Here is an 18,827-nt window from a genome sequence, read left to right as displayed (position 1 = left end):
TACCAGGGCCTGTCAGGGAGTGGGAGGCTCAGGGAGGGATTAGCAGGAGAAATACCTAATGTAAATGACAGGTTGTTGGGTGCAGCAAACCAACATGACACATGTATATCTATGTAACAAATCTGCATGTTGTGCACATGTACCCCAGAACTTAAAGTATAATAAAAAAATAAATAAAAATTTTTAAAAAGAAAATAAAAAAAGAATCACTGTGCATTGTTAGATTTCTAAAGGGCTTCTGAAGGATGGTGTTAGGAATATAAGGTAACAGAACTGGAAGGACAAGCAAAAACTTCATAGTTTCTCTGTTATGACAGAGAAAATTGGTGGGTAAGTGGAAAAGTCACAGAGAAGAAAAACTAGTTTGCCATTTTAGTTTACATAGCTCTCTACTATTTGTGTCTTTACCAAGTTTTCATTCATAATTACTTATTTTATTTTACTACATAGAGTTTCGCTCTGTTGCCCAGGCTGGCAGTGGCATGATCTCGGCTCACTGCAACCTCTGCCTCCGAGGTTCAAGCGATCCTCGTGCCTCAGCCTCCCAAGTAGCTGGAACCACAGGTGTGTGCCACCATGCCTAGCTTTTTGTATATTTAGTAGAGACGGGGTTTCACCCTGTAGGCCAGGCTGGTCTTGAACTCCTGACCTCAGGTGATGCGCCCACCTCAGCCTCCCAAAGTGCTGGGATTACACACGTTGAGCTACCACTCCCGGCCATATATTACTTATGTACTTTTAAAAGAAAGAAAACGAATGCCATATTGAACTCTCCAAAAACATTCAACTTGCTCTTAATCAATATGCAGAAACTATACAGTCATTCCTGGGCTTTTCTGAAAGCATTATCAAGTCCTTTTTTGCAATTTTTATAACTTACAATTTTCAGGGGAATATCTATTAAAACATAATTTTGAAGTCTCAAAAAGTCACCTTTTAGTCTCATTCCTAAACTTTATTTTCATAAAGCAAATTTCTTCAGTTTAACTGGGCAAGGGAAAATGTATAGAAAAAGGAGTTGCTATTAGCAAACAGTAGCATACATGACAGGAACATAGTTTTACATTACATTTAATTATTTTACCTATAATAAAAAGAAATTCGAAAAATTATCTTTTAAAAATTCACCACAGAACACATAACACTGCAAAATACTCATTCATCTGCATGCAAAAGAAAAATCAGATTTAATGTTTTTGAAATTCAGAATCAAATGTATCAATGATTTACACAACACAACCTCACCCTCCAAAATTCAATTTAATCAATAAAATTGGCTTCTCCTTCCTTCAATAGGAATTTACCTGGATTTGTTCTAATCCTGCATCATTCCTCGATTCTGGAACTTATGATAAAGGGGAAAAAAGGTACAATGTGGGGGAAGAAGGGTAGAAAACAACAAACTGAAGGATGGTACATGGATGAATATTAAAGCTTGAAATAAATTCTCTAAATTAGGCCCAAATCAAACTCATCTCAACTATCTGAACGACAATAACGAATAGAATATTGCATCAAAACCCAAAGCATCAAAACCAGAAAGCAACTCTTCACAAATAAGCAAATAAATTAGCTCTTATGTCATTGGCATTGAAATAGAAAAAAAGATAAAAGATTTTTTGTTTTGTTTTGTTTTTTGAGACGAAGTTTCACTCTGTCGCCCAGACTGGAGTGCAGTGGTGCAATCTCAGCTCACCGCAACATCTGGCTCCTGGGTTCAACGGATTCTCCTGCCTCAGCCTCCCAAGTAGCTGGGATTACAGGTGCCTGCCACCATGCCCAGCTAATTTTTGTATTTTTAGGAGAGACAGGGTTTTGCTATGTCGGCCAGGATGGTCTTGAACTCCTGACTTCAAACGATCCGCCCACCTTGGCTTCCCAAGGTGCTGGGTTTACAGGCATGAGCCACTGCAGCCAGCCAAAATGTTGTTTTTTAAAAAAAGTTCTCAAATCCTCAAAATCAAAAGCAGCAGAATTTTTAAAAATCAGACCTAAAGGTTTTGGGGGGGAAGGGTAGAAGAGCAACGATACTTGTTCCTATCTTTCCAGAACTTTTTTTTATATATATTTTAACTTATTCTAATAAACACCTCCCTTTCTTGCTCCCCCCACTCTCCAATCCATACCTTTGAGCTTTGTGGCATAATTGTCTAATTAACCCATGCTGGGTAAGATTCCAAAGACTGAGAACTCAGCAACTGAGCAAAACAACCTTGGAAAGATTTCTTCTTGTTTGTGTTTTTAGCACTTCAGGAATTGAAAACACTGCTTATAAGACACCTCCTGTCCTGGCAGTAACAAATGCTGGCAAGCCTGTGGAGGAAAGGGAACTGTCGTACACTGCTGGCGGGAATGTAAATTAGTATAACCACTATGGAGAACAGTTTGGAGGTTCCTCAAAAAACTAAAAATAAAGCTACCATATGATCCAGTAATCTCACTGCTAAGTATATACCCAAAAGAAAGGAAATCAGTATATCAAAGAAACATCTGCACTCCCATGTTTGTGGCAGCACTGTTCACAATAGCTAAGATTTGGAAGCAACCTAAGTGTTCATCAACAGATGACTAGATAAAGAAACTGTGGTACACATACACAATGGAGTACTATTCAGCCACAAAAAAGAATGAGATTCAGTCATTTGCAACATGGACGGAACTGGAAATCATCATGTTAAGTGAAATAAGCCAGGCACAGAAGGATCAACATTGTACATTCTCACTTATCTGTGGGATCTAAAAATCAAAACAATTGAATTCAGGGACATAGAGAGTGAAAGGATGGTTACCAGAAGCTGGAAAGGGTAGTAGGGATGGGGGATGGCTAACTAGTACAAAAAAAGAGTTAGAAAGAATGAGTAAGACTTACTATTTGATAGCACAACCAGGTAACTATAGTCAATAATTATACATTTAAAAATAACTAAGAGTATAATTGGATTGTTTGTAACACAAAAGATAAATGTTTGAGAGGATGGATACGCCATTCTCCATGACGTGATTATTATACATTGCATGCCTGTATCAAAACATCTCATGTACCCCATAAACATAAACACCTACTTAGCCACAAAAAAATTTCTTTTAATTAAAAAAATTTTTAAAGGTATCTCCTATCCTAAGTAGAAAGAGATGAAGACAGGAAAAAGTAGCCTGCCCTATGAAGGCAAACTCTTTAATTGAGTCTCACAAATACAGAATCCTAATAATTTTTAAATGTTAGGGTAAGGGAACAGAAAAGGAATCCCAATGAATGAGGCCATCAGGAAACCATCTGTCCAAATCAAAAAGCTTTATCTGTAGACACAAGCCAAGAAGGGACTCATATAATTTAACTCCAAACTTACATATGAACATCTTAAGTAGATACCAAGTTTACTTGACTATTCCAAGTGACTCAGAGCTCATCACTAGAAGAGAACTATTCAATTGTTGGCTGTTTTTAAGAGTTATTAGAGACTTACTTAATTATCAAAGACTTCTTTATGCTAATCCTAAAATCTGTTGCTAAGTTTTTCCATGGAGCCAAACAAAACAAGGTGAATTTCTGTGAGAAGTGTCATATTCTCCCTTAATAGTAAATCTAAAATAGTCTAGCAATGTATATACCCCTAAATTTATTCGTTATTACATTATAAGATCTTCCAAATCCAAGAGTACAACACAGGCATGTACATTGCACCCACATACACATTATTTGATGAGTTGAACTAGATAATCTCTCAATTTCTATTTCTAAGATTTTATTAAATATACATTTATAAGATTCCTTTTTAAAAAAATTTAAATTATCTCATGTCAAAATTTAAAATGTGACTCCTAGGTCTCTAGGTGAATGCAGTAAAAGGGGCTCCCAAATTATTTCCAATTCAAACATCTAACAATTCTACTCCATTCACCCACAGTAAAACTACAATGCCATATATGTTTTTAGAGAAGCTCTAAAATTGTATTTTTTTGCCCAATATTCCCACTGCCAAGAATTCATAAGGAAAAATGTGAACAGGAATAACATGCTATATATACGAAAGTATTCAAAGCATCTTATCTATACCAGCAAAAAATAGATACCACCAGAGTGCCCAAAAGGACGGGAAAGCAAAATGGGAAAAAATTACACCTATTAAAACAGATTTTGAACACTAGATAGAAACAGGAGAGTTTAGTACCTTAAGAAACCAAGAGATCATAAACTATTCTAAGCTATGATTGTAATTGTAGGTAATATGTAAAAGGCTGGTGGCTTTGTGAGTGATTTTTTTCTCTTCAAATTTGTCTCTGGCATTATGGTTGCATAATTTTTAAACTAAAAATGGAAAATATAAAGCTATTTCCAAATCATCTAACCTTAACATCTAAAAAGAGATAAGATCCCCCTCTCCCCCTCAGGAGAAGCATGCTGTTGAACTTAACTTAGAAGTGCCATTAACTCAATCACCCATGGCTGAGACTGCTAAAATAGAAATACTTAAGTCTATTTAAACTGTCAGGAAGCTTGCTAAATCTAAAACACGCATTTATGAAACACAAGATGTTATTTTGCTGATTCATTGAGAGATTTCATGTCATGTTTTTGTTTTGATTACATAATCCTCCCATATTTTAGAAACTTAAAACAGCTGGTTTTACCTTAATGATTAAGCTTCTGAGGGACTAGTGTGCAAAGAATAGGTTATTCCATTTTAATAAATAATGTATCTATACATCTGAAGAGAGTTCAACCCAGAAATACCAAAAGCAAATCTAAATGGAAAGTATAGAGAAAATCTACAATCTTTAGGAAAAGTAGAGATGGAGTAGGGAAAAGTGGTAAACTGAAGTAGGAAGATCGATGGCTTATGTGTGAATTAACAATGGTAAACAATCCTTGCTGGGCTGTTTCCTCAGTCCAGAATTTGCAGGTGGTCCTCAGGAGCTCATCTAGCTAGGAGTTACTACCCTTTGTCCTGTGGCAGAGAGTTGCCCATACACTTGAGTTAAGCACTTTCTGTCAGGGAAAACAGTAAAGTCTAGTAGGCTGCAAATCCAATTCCTGCGCATCCCCTAATTGCTCATGCACACCACAAGTCAATCTGAGAACTACTGAAAAGAAATGCAGGTAGAAGACCATTAAATACTTCCATCACTTGATGAGAAATATTATCAATCTCTTCTAGCAACCAGGAAACTGGATTTGTACAGGACTGGGCTTAGAAAGAAAACTGCAATCTACCAATTTAGACAAAGTATAATTATCACAGCAGAAAAAGTTCCCTCCTACCTTACTGCACACACCAAATTTTTATTGCCCATCTTCCTCATAATGGGGTGGGAGTAGAGAAGAGAGAGATGAATACTGATCAAAACAAGAAAGAATTATAGAGAAAAATACAAAGATTTCTAAAAGGAATGTATAGACCAAAGGAGGTTGTTGGGTATTAACAGTTTAAAAACAAAACAAAACAAAAACAAAACTCACAACATCAGAACTGGCAAGCAACTGGGGCCCAATATTGCCTAACCAGCACATTTTCCCCTTAAAAGAGCATCTAAATGAAAAGCCACATTACAATAAAAAGGCAAGTATGTTCTCAGAATGAGGGTCCCTAATGATTATAAATTTTTAATCATAATACCTCAGGCTTCACTGTAGGACATAACTGCCAATTAAGTCAAGCATTAGTGTTGGCTGATGAGGGCACCCTCCCCTGAGTGACATCAAGATTAAGTGACTTATTCTTGCTCTCAGGTACCCCTTCTTTTCATCTTCATGCTGACCATAGCCCTCACATTAAAAATAGTCTTTGTTCACACTGGTCACAACTCAATTGTTTCAGTTTTAGCTTTATTTCATAAACTACTTTCATGCCCTCTACCCTAACTCCTTGATTCAAGTCACCTTGACTGTACCAGAATGTTAGGCCATCTCTTCCACAGGCCATCTATTGAGTTCAACTAGTTTCATTCAGAATCTAGGTGAAATTCAAGAATATCATGATCAATTTCCTAAATACTGATATATAAGTAGTGGAAATCATCTCCTTTTGGTAAGTTTCATTAAATTAAATATGACTCAAATGACAAATAAATGTAGTAGAAGCATGTTATTTTAGATTGCTCTAATGGACTGGATAACACCTTCTACTGTGGTCAAGAGTGATGAAGCCTCCACTGTTAAAACCAACATCTGTAGATAATTACAAAACCAAACCCAGACCTCCTGTAAGAAATCTGTTAGAGTGAATGGCAAGAATCGTGAGACTTTTCTAGTCTATTTTGAAGAGCTCCAGATATATTCTACAACCTTTCTCTATAGAACACTCAAGCAATTCTCATACTGAGGATGGTTAAGACTTTCTTATAATCAAGATCTCTCCTTGTGGAGCCCTTTCAAGGTAAAGAGCTAGGCTCAGACAAATTAAATGTTTAATTATGAATTCTTTAAATTCATCCAAAATCATTGCCTCACAGTAAGAAAAAAAAGGTCACAGATTGTTTCTGGCTCTTTTTGTCATAACCTTAATTTATATTGGGGTTATTTCCCACTTAAAAAAATAATTTTAAAATTTTTTAAAATGTACCATATATAACATAAAAATCAGAAAATAAAACATACACAGAAATCTGTACTTTTGTACGACAAAATATTTCATGGGTCAAAGTTTAAACTTTCAGATGAAGTTTTTAAAAAGACAGATCTATGAACTAAAAAGCAGCCTATACTCCTGAATCCAATCATAACAAAATGACTTAATCTAATAGCATTGAGTCCTTCTATAGATTTTTACCTGTAGAAAATAAGACAAAATTGATCCATTGAGTATTTAGCAAAACTAGTCTCTTTTTATTGTGTAAACAGACAACAAGATAAAATAACTATATAACTGAGAACTTTAAAGTTTATCATGTTTATGCTAGAGAATTGTACTTTCAGAAAATGTATTTTCAGAAATATGCAGAAAATACATATTATATTTTCAGAAACATTTCTAAATTATGTTAAAAATCCTTAAAACTATTCAATCAAATCAGGCCAATTATATATCTTGTTGACAATTTTCTTCCAATAATAATGTGTATCTAAAGGACACTAAATGTCTTACCTTGGAAAGAATTCCCCTCTTATTTCATCTGGCTAACTCTTATTTTAGGTCTCAAACGTGAACTTCTTCCAGAGGCCTTCCCCAAATCCTGATTACATGCCCTAGTTATATACTCCTGATACCACTTTCTACTTTCACTAACAAAGCATTTAAATACACTGTATTGCAACTGTCTAGAAGTCAAAAATAAAATTAGAACAGCCTCAAAGTGGTAGAGAAATCAACCCTTCAGAGCAGACTGCAGTTGTAAATAAGGCAGGGTGGGCCGAGATAGGAGGGCCATAAGTGAGAAACTCCCTTCTGAAGGAGAAAGGCTTTGCAAAGGCTTCTCAAAGTAGTGCGACAGCCAAACAGGACAGTAAGACTGACTGTATGCTGTGACTTACACTGATCCATTCACTTTTATAATAATATATATGATGGTTTAAAAATTAGATGAGTCAATTTAAGAAAAAGGGTAGTACACACTTTATTTTAAAGATTCACAAACTGGATAAACCTCACCTGTCATAGGATCAAAGAGCTGATTAGCTTCTAAGTCTGTGAAAGTACTACAACAGACAGGACATTTGAAGGAAGCCCGGTTGGTCGAATCTCTCTCATCGGTCTCAATCCTCCTTCTCATGTGGTCCAATTTATATTTTACCACATTAACAAGAGTACGATAATTGATGAAGTAGTAGTTATGGCGAGTGGTTTTCCCGTCTGCAGCAGTCTCTACCCTCATTCTGCATTTGATAAACTTGTCTCCCTTTAAATTATTCAAAACTGATCGAAGTTGCTTCCGATCAAACTTGAGCAGCTCCAGCATATCCTCCTCTTTCACACAGGGGTTCCTGATCAAGATGTCCAAGGCCAAGGCATGCTCAATGCCATAAAATCCCCGGATCACATACTTGGCTAACCGCTTCAATGCTGCTGGAACTTCAGTGAGGACATCTGGGTCTGCCATCTTTAGCAACGAACTCCAACTTTAAATATACTGAATTCAGAAAAAAATAGAAAATTAGCCAGGTATAAAAACATGGTAATCATATCCACTATTCTTGCAGTGCCAGAGAAGTACTCAAAGAGTTTTAAAACATTTCTAATACCTAAGCATTTGGCCGGGCGCGGTGGCTCAAGCCTGTAATCCCAGCACTTTGGGAGGCCGAGACGGGCGGATCACAAGGTCAGGAGATCGAGACCATCTTGGCTAACACAGTGAAACCCCATCTCTACTAAAAAATACAAAAAACTAGCCGGGCGAGGTGGCGGGCGCCTGTAGTCCCAGCTACTCGGAGGCTGAGCCAGAAGAATGGCATAAACCCGGGAGGCAGAGTTTGCAGTGAGCTGAGAACCAGCCACTGCACTCCAGCCCAGGCGACAGAGCGAGACTCCGTCTCAAAAAAAAAAAAAACAAAAACAAAAACAACAAAAAAAAACCTAAGCATTTAACAGAGCAGAACAAGATTTTACTCTAGAGTGCACAAAAGATTACACCCAAAAAGTTTTACATATTTCTTAAATAGCTACTTTTATGATCTAGAGTATGTTTGATTAAAAAGTAACTTATTATTTATAAAACAATATATTATGTCAAGTCTACTTTACTTCAGAAGAGAAACACAAAAAAAGCTACATGAAATGCTCACTATTCTTTGGGAATGCTCGAAACCCTGAGAAAACTAGCAGTTAGCATTTCCTAAAAGTGTCTTTGTCTCCTTTCTTGAGTAAAATTTTTCTACCAAGATTCTAGGATATTTTACATACTCATGCTTTCACAATAAAATCACAACAAACCAATAAACACATAAGTAATCACCACCTGGGGTGTTTGACAAAATCATTAACTGTTGTAAAACTGAAAGAAAGTAATACTTAGATCCAGATAGTTTTACCAACCTTGAAAAATTAAATCTGATAATCAAGGAAAGACCATCCAGTCCTGAAAAAGGTAGAAAATAAGGGAGGGAGAGCAGCCCAAAATATTCTTAAATACTGAATCCCTTAACAAAGCAGAAACTAAGTGTATTTCATTTCCATACCATGACCCAGAAAGCTGTCTTCTCAAAGCCCATATTGGCATGTGGTTTAATTTAAAAACCTGGGCTTCTGGAGGTGGCGGTTGCGGTGAGCCAAGATTGCGCCACTGCACTCTAGCCTGGGCAACAAAAGCGAAATTCAGTCTCCAAAAAAAAAAAAAAAAAAAAAAAAACACCTGGGCTTTGAAATTCAGAGTACCAGCCTGTGTTTTGGTAACTATGTAATCCTGAGCAAATCCCTTAAACAATTTCAAGCCACATTTTACTCTCTAAGATATATAAGGATAGTATCAACTACCTCAATGGAGTTGTTGTGATTAATAAGAATGTAATTAAAGTGCTTAGGAAGGACAGCTTCCATATCAACTTAATATGTTCCAAACTAAAAATGGCTAGACTATCCACATAGATTAAATCAAGTTAAATTTCCCTAGCCCACCGGGAATTTTTTTTTCTTTTAATAGAGACAGGTGCCCTGTTGCCGAGACTAGAGTTCAGTGGTGTGACTTGGCTCAATGCAGTCTCAACCTCCTGGGCTCAAGCAATCCTCCCACCTCAAACTCCCCGGTAGCTGAGACTACAGGTGGACACCACCATGACTGACAAATTTTTATATTTTTTGTAGGGACAGGGTTTCACCATTTTGCCCAGGCTGGTCTCGAACTTCTGGGCTCAAGGGATCCACCCATGTTGGGGGCTTCCTAAAGTGCTGGGATTATAGATGTGAGCCACCACACCCAGCACAGGATAATGTTTTTTTGTTTGTTTGTTTGTTTTTTGAGACAGGGTCTCAGTCTGTCACCTAGGCTGGAGTGCAGTGGCGCGAGCTCAGCTCACTGCAACTTCTGCCTCGTGGGTTCAAGCGATCCTCCTGCTTCAGCCTCCAGATTTGTTGGGAGTATAGGTGTGTACCACCACACCTGTCTAATTTTTCAATTTTTAGTAGAGACAGGGTTTCACCATCTTGGCCAGGCTCCACAGGATAATTTTTAACAGACATCCCACTGAACTATTTCATGGAGAATCATGTTCTGTTATTAATACTAGTTTCAACTGACCTTTTTATTTGAAATCAATGGTTATCAACCCCAACAGATTTAATACTCTTTTTATAAGAAATATTTTGATATCCATAGTACCATACTATAAGGAAACTCTACACACCAATCTATGCACATATTTTGGGGGGAAAACATAAGGCCCTTCGTGTAATAAAGGAAAAGTCAGTCAAAAGAAAATATGTACTTTAGGTTATAAATACTCAGGTATGACTATATATTATAAGATATAACAAAGTAGCACCTAGATCCAAATCTGTGAATCTAGAGCCTTCCTGCTACCCCAGGGCTTAAGGATGCCCGGCAAGTGCCTGGGCTCCACACCAAAGTAGTACCACACCATACTACTGGACACACTTTGCTCTCCCTCTCAGTTTGGTCTATACATTTTACTTGAACCCAGTTTTGGTTTTTTGTTGTTTTACATCAACAGTTGTCAGTACACAACATATGGCTTCTGAAACATTCAACAAAGAACAGCAAAAAAATGTCAACATAACCTGTTTCCAGGATTATTTCCTACTACTGTATTCTCCTTCCCTGCTCCATACATGCCATGCCCCAGACTAATAGTTCTCAAGCCTGGTTTTAAGGCAGAATCATCTAGGGAATGTTTTAAGAATACTGACCATGGGCCCCATTCCTAAAGGTTTTGTCTCAGGTGGTTCGGGGCAGCCAGATTTGGCATCACACAAATTTTTAAAGCTCTTTAGGTGGCTCTACTATGCAGCAAAAGTACCTAATATATATCCTGCCAATGCTCATCCTGCATGGAGAGGTCCCTGTGCCACTTATCGCTCAGTCTGTTTCCTTGGCCTAAAACACCCTAGGGAGCCGTGAAGACTAAAGTCAGGGAGTGATGTGAAGACTTTACAATCCAACAGTTTTGGGGTTTAAATCCCAGTTCCAGTATTTCTTAGACCCCCCTGACCCCAGAAAATTTTCAGACTCAGTTTCTTTATATATAAAAAGTGATTAGGCCAGGTGCAGTGGCTAATACCTGTAATTGTAACACTTTGGGAGGCCGAGATGGGGGGACTGTTAGAGTCCAGAAGTTGAAGACCAGCCGAGGAAACACAGTAAGACCCCACCTCTACAAAAATTTTAAAACTTAGCCAGGTATGGTGCCCTGCACCTGTAGTACCAGCTGAGGTGGATCAACTGAGCCAGGAGGTCAAGGCTGCAATGAGCCATGATTGAGCCACTGCACTCTAGCCTAGGTGACAGGACATGACCCTCAAAAAAAAAATAATAATAAATAAAGAGTGATTAATGGTCCCCAGCTCACACAGTTAATGTATGAACTCAGTGAGATAATTAATGCAAAGTGTTCTGCTTTCAGGGCTGGCATAAGAGTTCAATTAAGTACTGGCATTCATAATAAATCCCCTATTTAGAAAAATGACTCTTATACCGATATGAAGAATGGACTCAAGTGGGTGAAGGTGGAGGCAGTGTGGAAGTATTGGGGGTATAAAATCAAACTAAGGAAGAAGGCAAAAAATTGCAAGAAGAGAACAGAATGAATGAAAGTTATTACAGAAAAAAAAAAAAAAATCACAAGGACCCAACAAAATATGAGACTAGGAAAAATCTTAAATAGCTCTGTTTTGAGCCAGTGTAGCTAGGAAAAGTACTGCCATAAGAAATAGGTGACACTTGAAGAGGAGCAGATATGGAAGAAATGAGGAAATCATTTTTAGAAGTGTCTTTGAGGAAATATCATAGGATATTCCTCTGAATATGCTCAGCAGGTAGCTGAACAAATGAAACTAGAGCTTAGGAATGAAATGAAGCTGTGCCACCTTGTTCAAAATCTCTGCATTCTAAAATCCTCCTTCCTGACCACTAACTTCTCTCCTCCACCACTTCCCACTCACACTGAATCTCCTTACTCAATCTCTAGAGGTCTTAGGTAAGAATTCTCAAACTGGCAGCCCCCCCATGCATTGTTTCACCCAAAGAAATGTTTCAAAAATTTTCTGAATTAGTTGTCAACATTTAAAAATTGTAAGAGTTCACATAAATTTCAACTTCCAGCTCCTCCTGAAAAATTGGAAATATCTGAGGAAAAAGTGAGCCCATGTTCCCACATGGAAACAATAAGCTGAAGACGAATGGCAGCTGGCATTATTAGGGAAGGGGTATGGCTGGTCTCTGGAGACTTCTGAGCGTGGTACCTCCTAGGACCTTTGTTTCTTCCTTTGATCTTCATAGTCCATGAGTCATATCCCAGCCTCACTTCCCTACCCCAGTCCAGACCCACGTGTATTTTAATCATATAAACATTTAAGGACTACTGTGCACCAGGCACGGAGCTAGAGAAACAAGAGTTGAAAAGAATGCACCCTCTGCCCTCTGTCTACCTGTCAGCCTCATATCCAGCCACACTAGCATATTCTCAATTCCATGAGCCACATGTGCTTTCCGTGCTTCCCAGAGCTTTGCACATGCTCTTCCTTCTGCCCCTACAACTAAGCCAACCCCCTTCTCCTAATCATCCTTCAAGTCTCAAATGACGTTTCCTCATAGAGGCCTTCCCAGACTCCCCATTAGGTAGCGTACAATCCTCCCTTTTCACATGTTCCATGGCTCTTTCTCCCTTCTTGTACTTTCTCCATGTCTGAGACCAGACTTCATCTTGTTCACCAATTAATTTCCAGCATCTAGCATAGCCAGACAAGTACTTCCATAAAACTTTCCATATGTCTCCTAAACACGTGTTGTTCCAACATGGCTCATCTTGCCAGCTTCCCCCCGCTTCACTTCCTCCACTCTTGCTTCCACGGTAGAACTGGACAGGCTACTAGGCACTCTCTTCTTAAATTTAAAACAGTTTTAAGCGGGAGGTGAGTGGATCAAATTCACGATGTTAAAAGTGTGTGCTGACTGCAGAGTGGAGAAAAAAGCTGGATGCAAAGAGTCCAGTTAGATTACTTCAGTATACCACTACTCCAGTTCTAGAACTTGGGATTCTACACATCTAACTGCGGTGTTCTGGTACCACATTTCATGGCACTTTCCACGCCTTCAATGACCACATAGCGGCAAACTATTGCGAAACCTCCAGACCCAGCTGCCCTCCACGAGACGCGTTCGGTGATGCGCACTCCTCCCCACTGCGAGACCCCGAGACCCCAAATTCCCTCGGACTCTACCAGTTGGGTCTAGGGCCACACTCGGCGCACCCAAGCCCGCCCTACCCGGGGTCCCACACGGGCCGCTCCGGGGTCAATGGTTCTTTGGAGAACCAAGAGGACCAAGGCAAGAGGGTAATTCAATAGGGGAGGATAGTTAAGAGGGAGCGAAGGGAAGAAGAAGTCATGAAATGCAATGCTCGGCCAGGGAACTCCGAACAAGGAACAGGGAACAAGGTTTACCAAAGCGAATCCTGGAACACTCCCACTACAGCCGCCCTCAGCTCTTCAACTACCGGCTTAAATGAGCCACGCCCCTTGCGCGACAAAGAAAACGCACTATTCCTGCGACCAGCTAGGGAAACACCCCGCTACCAGACCAACCAATCAGCTCAGTGAAGCCTTCGATTCTGACAGTCACGCTCCGAGCTGCCAATGAAATTGAAAGCTCTGCCCTCCATGCTCAACTCTGATTGGCTTACAATCCCGGAACAGGCGTTAATCCAGGGAAGGCAGTGGCAAGATGGCGTCCCTGGATCGGGTGAAGGTACTGGTGTTGGGAGACTCAGGTGAGCCTCTTACCCCACCTCTGGGGCTCCAGACACTTTTGAGTTACCCAGTAACCCTCCCCTTACCTTTCTTCCCTCAACTTCCTGGCTCTTCGGCCCGTGGCTGAAGTCCCTCCGAAGTCTTGAAGACTACACTTCCCAGGGGACTTTGCTCCGTGTGACGACGCGGCGGCGGCGGCGTCGCGCGGGTGGGGGTCGCGGAGCCCGGGTCTTTTTCCTTCGCGGATTTCCACTTCGGTTTCCCAGACGACTCCAGCCTAGAGTGTATTGTCAATTCGTTTATTTAAAAAAAAAAAAAAAAAAAAAAAAAAAACAGACGTTGAGTATTGTATGGAGTTCTATGTTAAGGGTACAGAAGTTAATAGGACTGTGCCTTCAGGAGATTTTGTTCATGAAGAAAGTCAAACGTGCACTGGCAAACGTGAACTGGCAAGCGCTTCTCATACATTAACTCATTTAATTCTGAGATTAGTCTTATTATCACATTTTACAGATGAGAGTAGTGAAGCAGAGAGATGTGAATGGCAGAATCCTTTTGAACGCAGAGTCCACAAACTTAAACGCTAAGTTATAAATATGCAGTGACATATTGGGTGGCGGTCCTGTTTTATTCTTAACTGAGCTTCTTGATTTCCTGGTTCTCGTTTGATCTTCTTTGAAAACCTATTATATCCTAGACTGTACGATAGAGAAATTAAAGTAAGAGTTTTATTCTGAAGAAGCTAGGATTTAACGCTGAGTCCAATTTAATCCTAGTGTTAAAAAAAATTTTTTTAATCTCAATGGATGCAAAAAAAAATTCTTTTGACCCCTGGGACATTTGAGAACTACAGCTGACGTCTGGATTTCCAGCTCCCACCTCACTGCCCTTATCTTTTCTTCCATAATCCCCAGTTCATCTCTCCTTAGGAACTTCAATAAATGCTGAACTTGCATTTTATGGATGTGCTCTTCTGGAGTTGGCCTAAGAGCATGTGTTGTGAGCAGAGACATTGTGCTAGATGCTTGGAGGTGGAGAGGCTTGAAAACTAGCTTAACAGAAACTAAATAAAATTGTGGCCGGCAAAGATAGGTTAAGACTGTTTTCACATTGCCCTGAGTATTATTTGCATTATGAAATATTTTACAGAGAGCATTATTTAATATTCCCCTAAGAAAGTTGCCTTTTGAAACTCAATGAACATAATCACAATTTATGTCGACTTCATTTCTATCAGGTAGCTTGAAGTGGTGCCAAAGTTAATTTAATAAAATCACTCAGTTTTACAGATAAAGAAAGTAGTGGTGGCCTAAAGGGACTTCGCAAGAGTATCAGTGAGTAGAATTTAGAATCCAGAACTAACAGACTTCTTCACGATATGTTAAGTGGGTGTTTTCTGTCCTCTATAATTCCATTTTCTGTTGTATGTAACAATGCCTTCATATTACAAACTGCTGCAACTAGTCAATTTATTTTCTTTCCGTCAGGCAGTGTATTAGGTTCTGGGGTTATAACTGTGGAATTAATGCATCATATAACAGGGTAGAATTAGCTGCTACATTAAATGTGGAAAAGTAATCAGGCAATTGATAAGCTTACCTACCCCCCCCCTCCAACTTATGGTTTACTTGTGAAGCGGAAGACACAGCTGTGATGGCCAGGGAAGTGACTGATGTTGTCACACATTCACTAATGTTAACCTTTATGTGCAAAGTTAGTTATTGCCTTTTTATCTTTTTAAAAGGTAATTTTGTCAGTCTCCTTTTAACTGTCATTTAAAAGTACACAGTCTGACAGGTTAGAATACACTTTTTACACTTCCTCTGCCTTTGTTTCAAACCTGAGAGTTTATTTTTAAACAAAGACCATTTCCCTCATAAAATTTTGAGGGTTTCACAAATATATAAAGAAATGACTTAGCCAGACAAGGTGGCTCTTGCCTATAATCCCAGCACTTTGGGAGTTTGAGTTGGGTAGATTGCTTGAGCTCAGTTCAAGACCAGCCTGGGCAACATGGCAAGACCTCTCTTGACCAAAAACAATACAGAAAGTTAGCCGGGCATGGTGGTGCACGCCTGTAGTCCCAGCTACTCAGGAGGCTGAGGTGAGAAAATCACTTGAGCCGGGGAATTTGAGGCTGCAGTGAGCTAGGATCGTGCCACTACACTCTAGTCTGGGTGATAGAGTGAGACCCTATCTCAAAGATAAAAATGAAAAGAAAGAAATGAGTTGATATTTGGAGATTTGTTTTCTATCCTATTGAGATATTTGGTAATTTGGTAAGGAACCCTGGAAGTCTCACTACCATATGGTTTTCTCTTTCTTTCAGAGATTAGGGACTAGTTTAACATGTTACCAAACAGCTGTATTTGGAGCTGACATTTATCTATATTGGGCCTTTTTTCCCCCCAAGTACGTCAAGTGCATTCTTTTGATCAAATTTAGTTCTAAAGATGAAAGCATAGAATCAGAATCTCCCAAAATTCTTAAAGAAATGAAATTAGCCATTATTCCCTAGTACTTCAACTGTTCTTACTGTTTAGGGTTTCATCCCGTGTTAGCTAATACTTAATCACCCAAAGCAGTTAATTCATGGAGAGCTATACGATTTTACTGCCTAGAAATGTTTACCCTAACACAATTAAGCTAAACTAGGCCTCAAGTGTTGCATCAAGCAATTAAGTGGCTACATTCCTTGAACATAAACAAACCTATTTACAAATACAGAATCAACGATATATCCTAAAAGTTACAGATATCAGATACAATGCAGTAAACTCAATGACAAATGTAATTTTGAGTATTTAAAAATCTTGAATGTTTCTATGTAAAAAAATTAAAAGAATAAAGGGAAACCTGGTAAAATGTTTGATTCAATTACACATACATAAAATGATTAATATATTTAATAGATAAAGAGCTCATATAAATTAATAACACTAAAACCTGGTAGATAAACGTACAGAACAGATCAACAGAGAATTTATGAGAGGAAAAACAACTGATTTGCCAGGATAATCATAATGATAATCTTTGATCTTTATCAGAAAGTAAAGAAATGCAGACTAAAGCAAGATGTCACTCCCCGCCCCACCGAGACGGAGTGTTATTCTGTCACCCAGGCTGGAGTGCAGTGGCGCAGTCTCAGCTCACTACAGCCTCTGCCTCCTGGGTTAAAGCAGTTCTCCTGCCTCAGCCTCCCAAGTTGCTGGGCTTACAGGTGCCCATCACCACGCCCAGCTAATTTTTGTATTTTTAGTAGAGACGGGCTTCACCATGTTGGCCAGGCTGATCTCGAGCTCCTGACCTCATGATCTGCCTGCCTCGGCCTCCCAAAGTGCTGGGATTACAGGCGTGAGCCAAAGCGCCTGGCCAAAATGTCTCTTTTATTCCTTTATCAGGTTAACAAAGATGAAAAACCAACTACATGATACTGTTGAGGTGCAACAAGACCTGCAGGCTCAAGTGTGTGGCTGGTGGCAGTATAACCCCATGAAGTTATTTGTCAATACATATCTAGAACTTCAAATGTTTCCTTTTAAGTACTGAGTTTACTTCTGGGAAGGTATACTAAGGACGTAATTTTAATTTTAAACAGAGGTTTAAATAGAAATAACCTTTCGCTAGCATATCAAAAATTTCAAAACACCCTAAATATCTAATAATGGAAGAATGGTTAAGTAAATTTTTATGCCTACTCTGTGAAGTACTATGGAGATACTTTAAATGTTTATGAAGATTTTGGAATAATATGGAAACTTTTAGTCAATAAATTCTAATTAAGGTTCTGATGTAAGTACTGAAGATAAAAAAGATGCATGAGAACCCTCAAGGAACTTAAAATTAAATAGAGTTGATAAAACCTATAAACAAACACATGTGATAATGTATTTTAAGTGCTCTGTAGGAAAATGCACAGGGTACAGTGGAGGCCCAGAGGATAGTGGATGTTATGCTTAGTTCTCCCTGTATGGGGTCAGAAAATACTTTATAACTAGAATGATGCTGAGTCTCCAAAGGTAAATTCACCAGGCCAATGTGGGAGGGGAGGGAAAGGAGAGGATGGGTAGGATATTCCAGACAGAACAAGCTCTGGAAGCAGAGGCTTATGTTGTTTTATTGTTTTTAAGTATACTGTGTATATAATCACAATAACCACCTGCTCATAGAAAAACTTTTCATGTGGAATTAAATAAACCTTCATGTTGACAGTAGTCTTAAGGTGATTTATTATTTTTTTTTTTTAGAGACAGGGTCTCACTCTGTCACCCAGGCTGGAGTACATCAGTGTGATCATAGCTCACTGCAACCTCCAACTCCTGAGCTCAAAGGGATCATCTGCCTCAGCCTGCTGAGTAGCTAGGACTACAGACGCAGGCCACCATCCCTGGCTAATTTCTTTAAAATTTATTTTTTGTAGAGATGCAGTCTTGCTATGTTGCCCAGGCTGGTCGCAAACTCCTGGGCTCAAGTGATCCTTCTGCCTCAGCTCCCAAAGCACTGGGAGTACAGATGTGAGCTACCGTGCCTGGCCTTCATTTGTGCATACTTTCTAGATTGTAAATGTAACTTTTAATAATAAAAATTAACATAAACAATAGGTTCATACACAGTATGATCAAAGAGATTATCTAAATTTTTGATAAAACTAGTGATTTGTAAAAATACCAACCATGTTTGTCATAATGGAACCCCAAAAATGGTGTTAAATGAATGTGTGAGTGACTCTACACATGGATGTAGAGGAAGAGCTCCTTCCCTTTCCTCTTGATACAAATCTCTGAATGCTACCCTTAGCATTAATAACTAGATTTCCCTAAGCCCAAGAAATCGAAAAGAAGATCAAATGGTGACTTAAAGGGACATGATGTAGAAGAGGGAGTAGATCTTTTTTCCAAAAGGTAAGTCTGGGCTAAGTGGTTGGCTGCTTTTTTTAAATCACCATGTGGGAGAACTGGAGTGTCTAAATTTAGAATT

At 38.9% G+C, this 18,827-nt stretch overlaps 2 protein-coding genes across 2 annotated transcripts in view; one reads left to right on the top strand and one right to left on the bottom strand.

The window, feature by feature from the left end:
* Window positions 1-13,628, bottom strand: part of GTF2E1 (general transcription factor IIE subunit 1) — a 38,165-nt gene extending 24,537 nt beyond the window's left edge. Inside the window, exons 1-2 of the mRNA XM_010387082.2 lie at window positions 13,545-13,628; window positions 7,587-8,064 (exon numbers count right to left, since the gene is read on the bottom strand). Coding sequence (XP_010385384.1) covers window positions 7,587-8,034 — 448 coding nt within the window. The 5' untranslated portion in view covers window positions 8,035-8,064; window positions 13,545-13,628. The remainder of the gene's footprint in view (window positions 1-7,586; window positions 8,065-13,544) is intronic.
* Window positions 13,629-13,659: 31 nt separating this feature from the next.
* The window catches only part of RABL3 (RAB, member of RAS oncogene family like 3), a 41,489-nt gene continuing 36,321 nt past the window's right edge, over window positions 13,660-18,827 (top strand). Inside the window, exon 1 of the mRNA XM_010387083.2 lies at window positions 13,660-13,870. Coding sequence (XP_010385385.1) covers window positions 13,825-13,870 — 46 coding nt within the window. The 5' untranslated portion in view covers window positions 13,660-13,824. The remainder of the gene's footprint in view (window positions 13,871-18,827) is intronic.

The sequence above is a fragment of the Rhinopithecus roxellana genome, chromosome 1, assembly GCF_007565055.1.
Source record: "Rhinopithecus roxellana isolate Shanxi Qingling chromosome 1, ASM756505v1, whole genome shotgun sequence".
In the NCBI taxonomy this organism is placed as follows: domain Eukaryota; kingdom Metazoa; phylum Chordata; class Mammalia; order Primates; family Cercopithecidae; genus Rhinopithecus; species Rhinopithecus roxellana.
The sequence above is the reverse complement of the archived record's forward strand: the minus strand, read 5'-3'. Positions and strand labels throughout refer to the sequence as shown.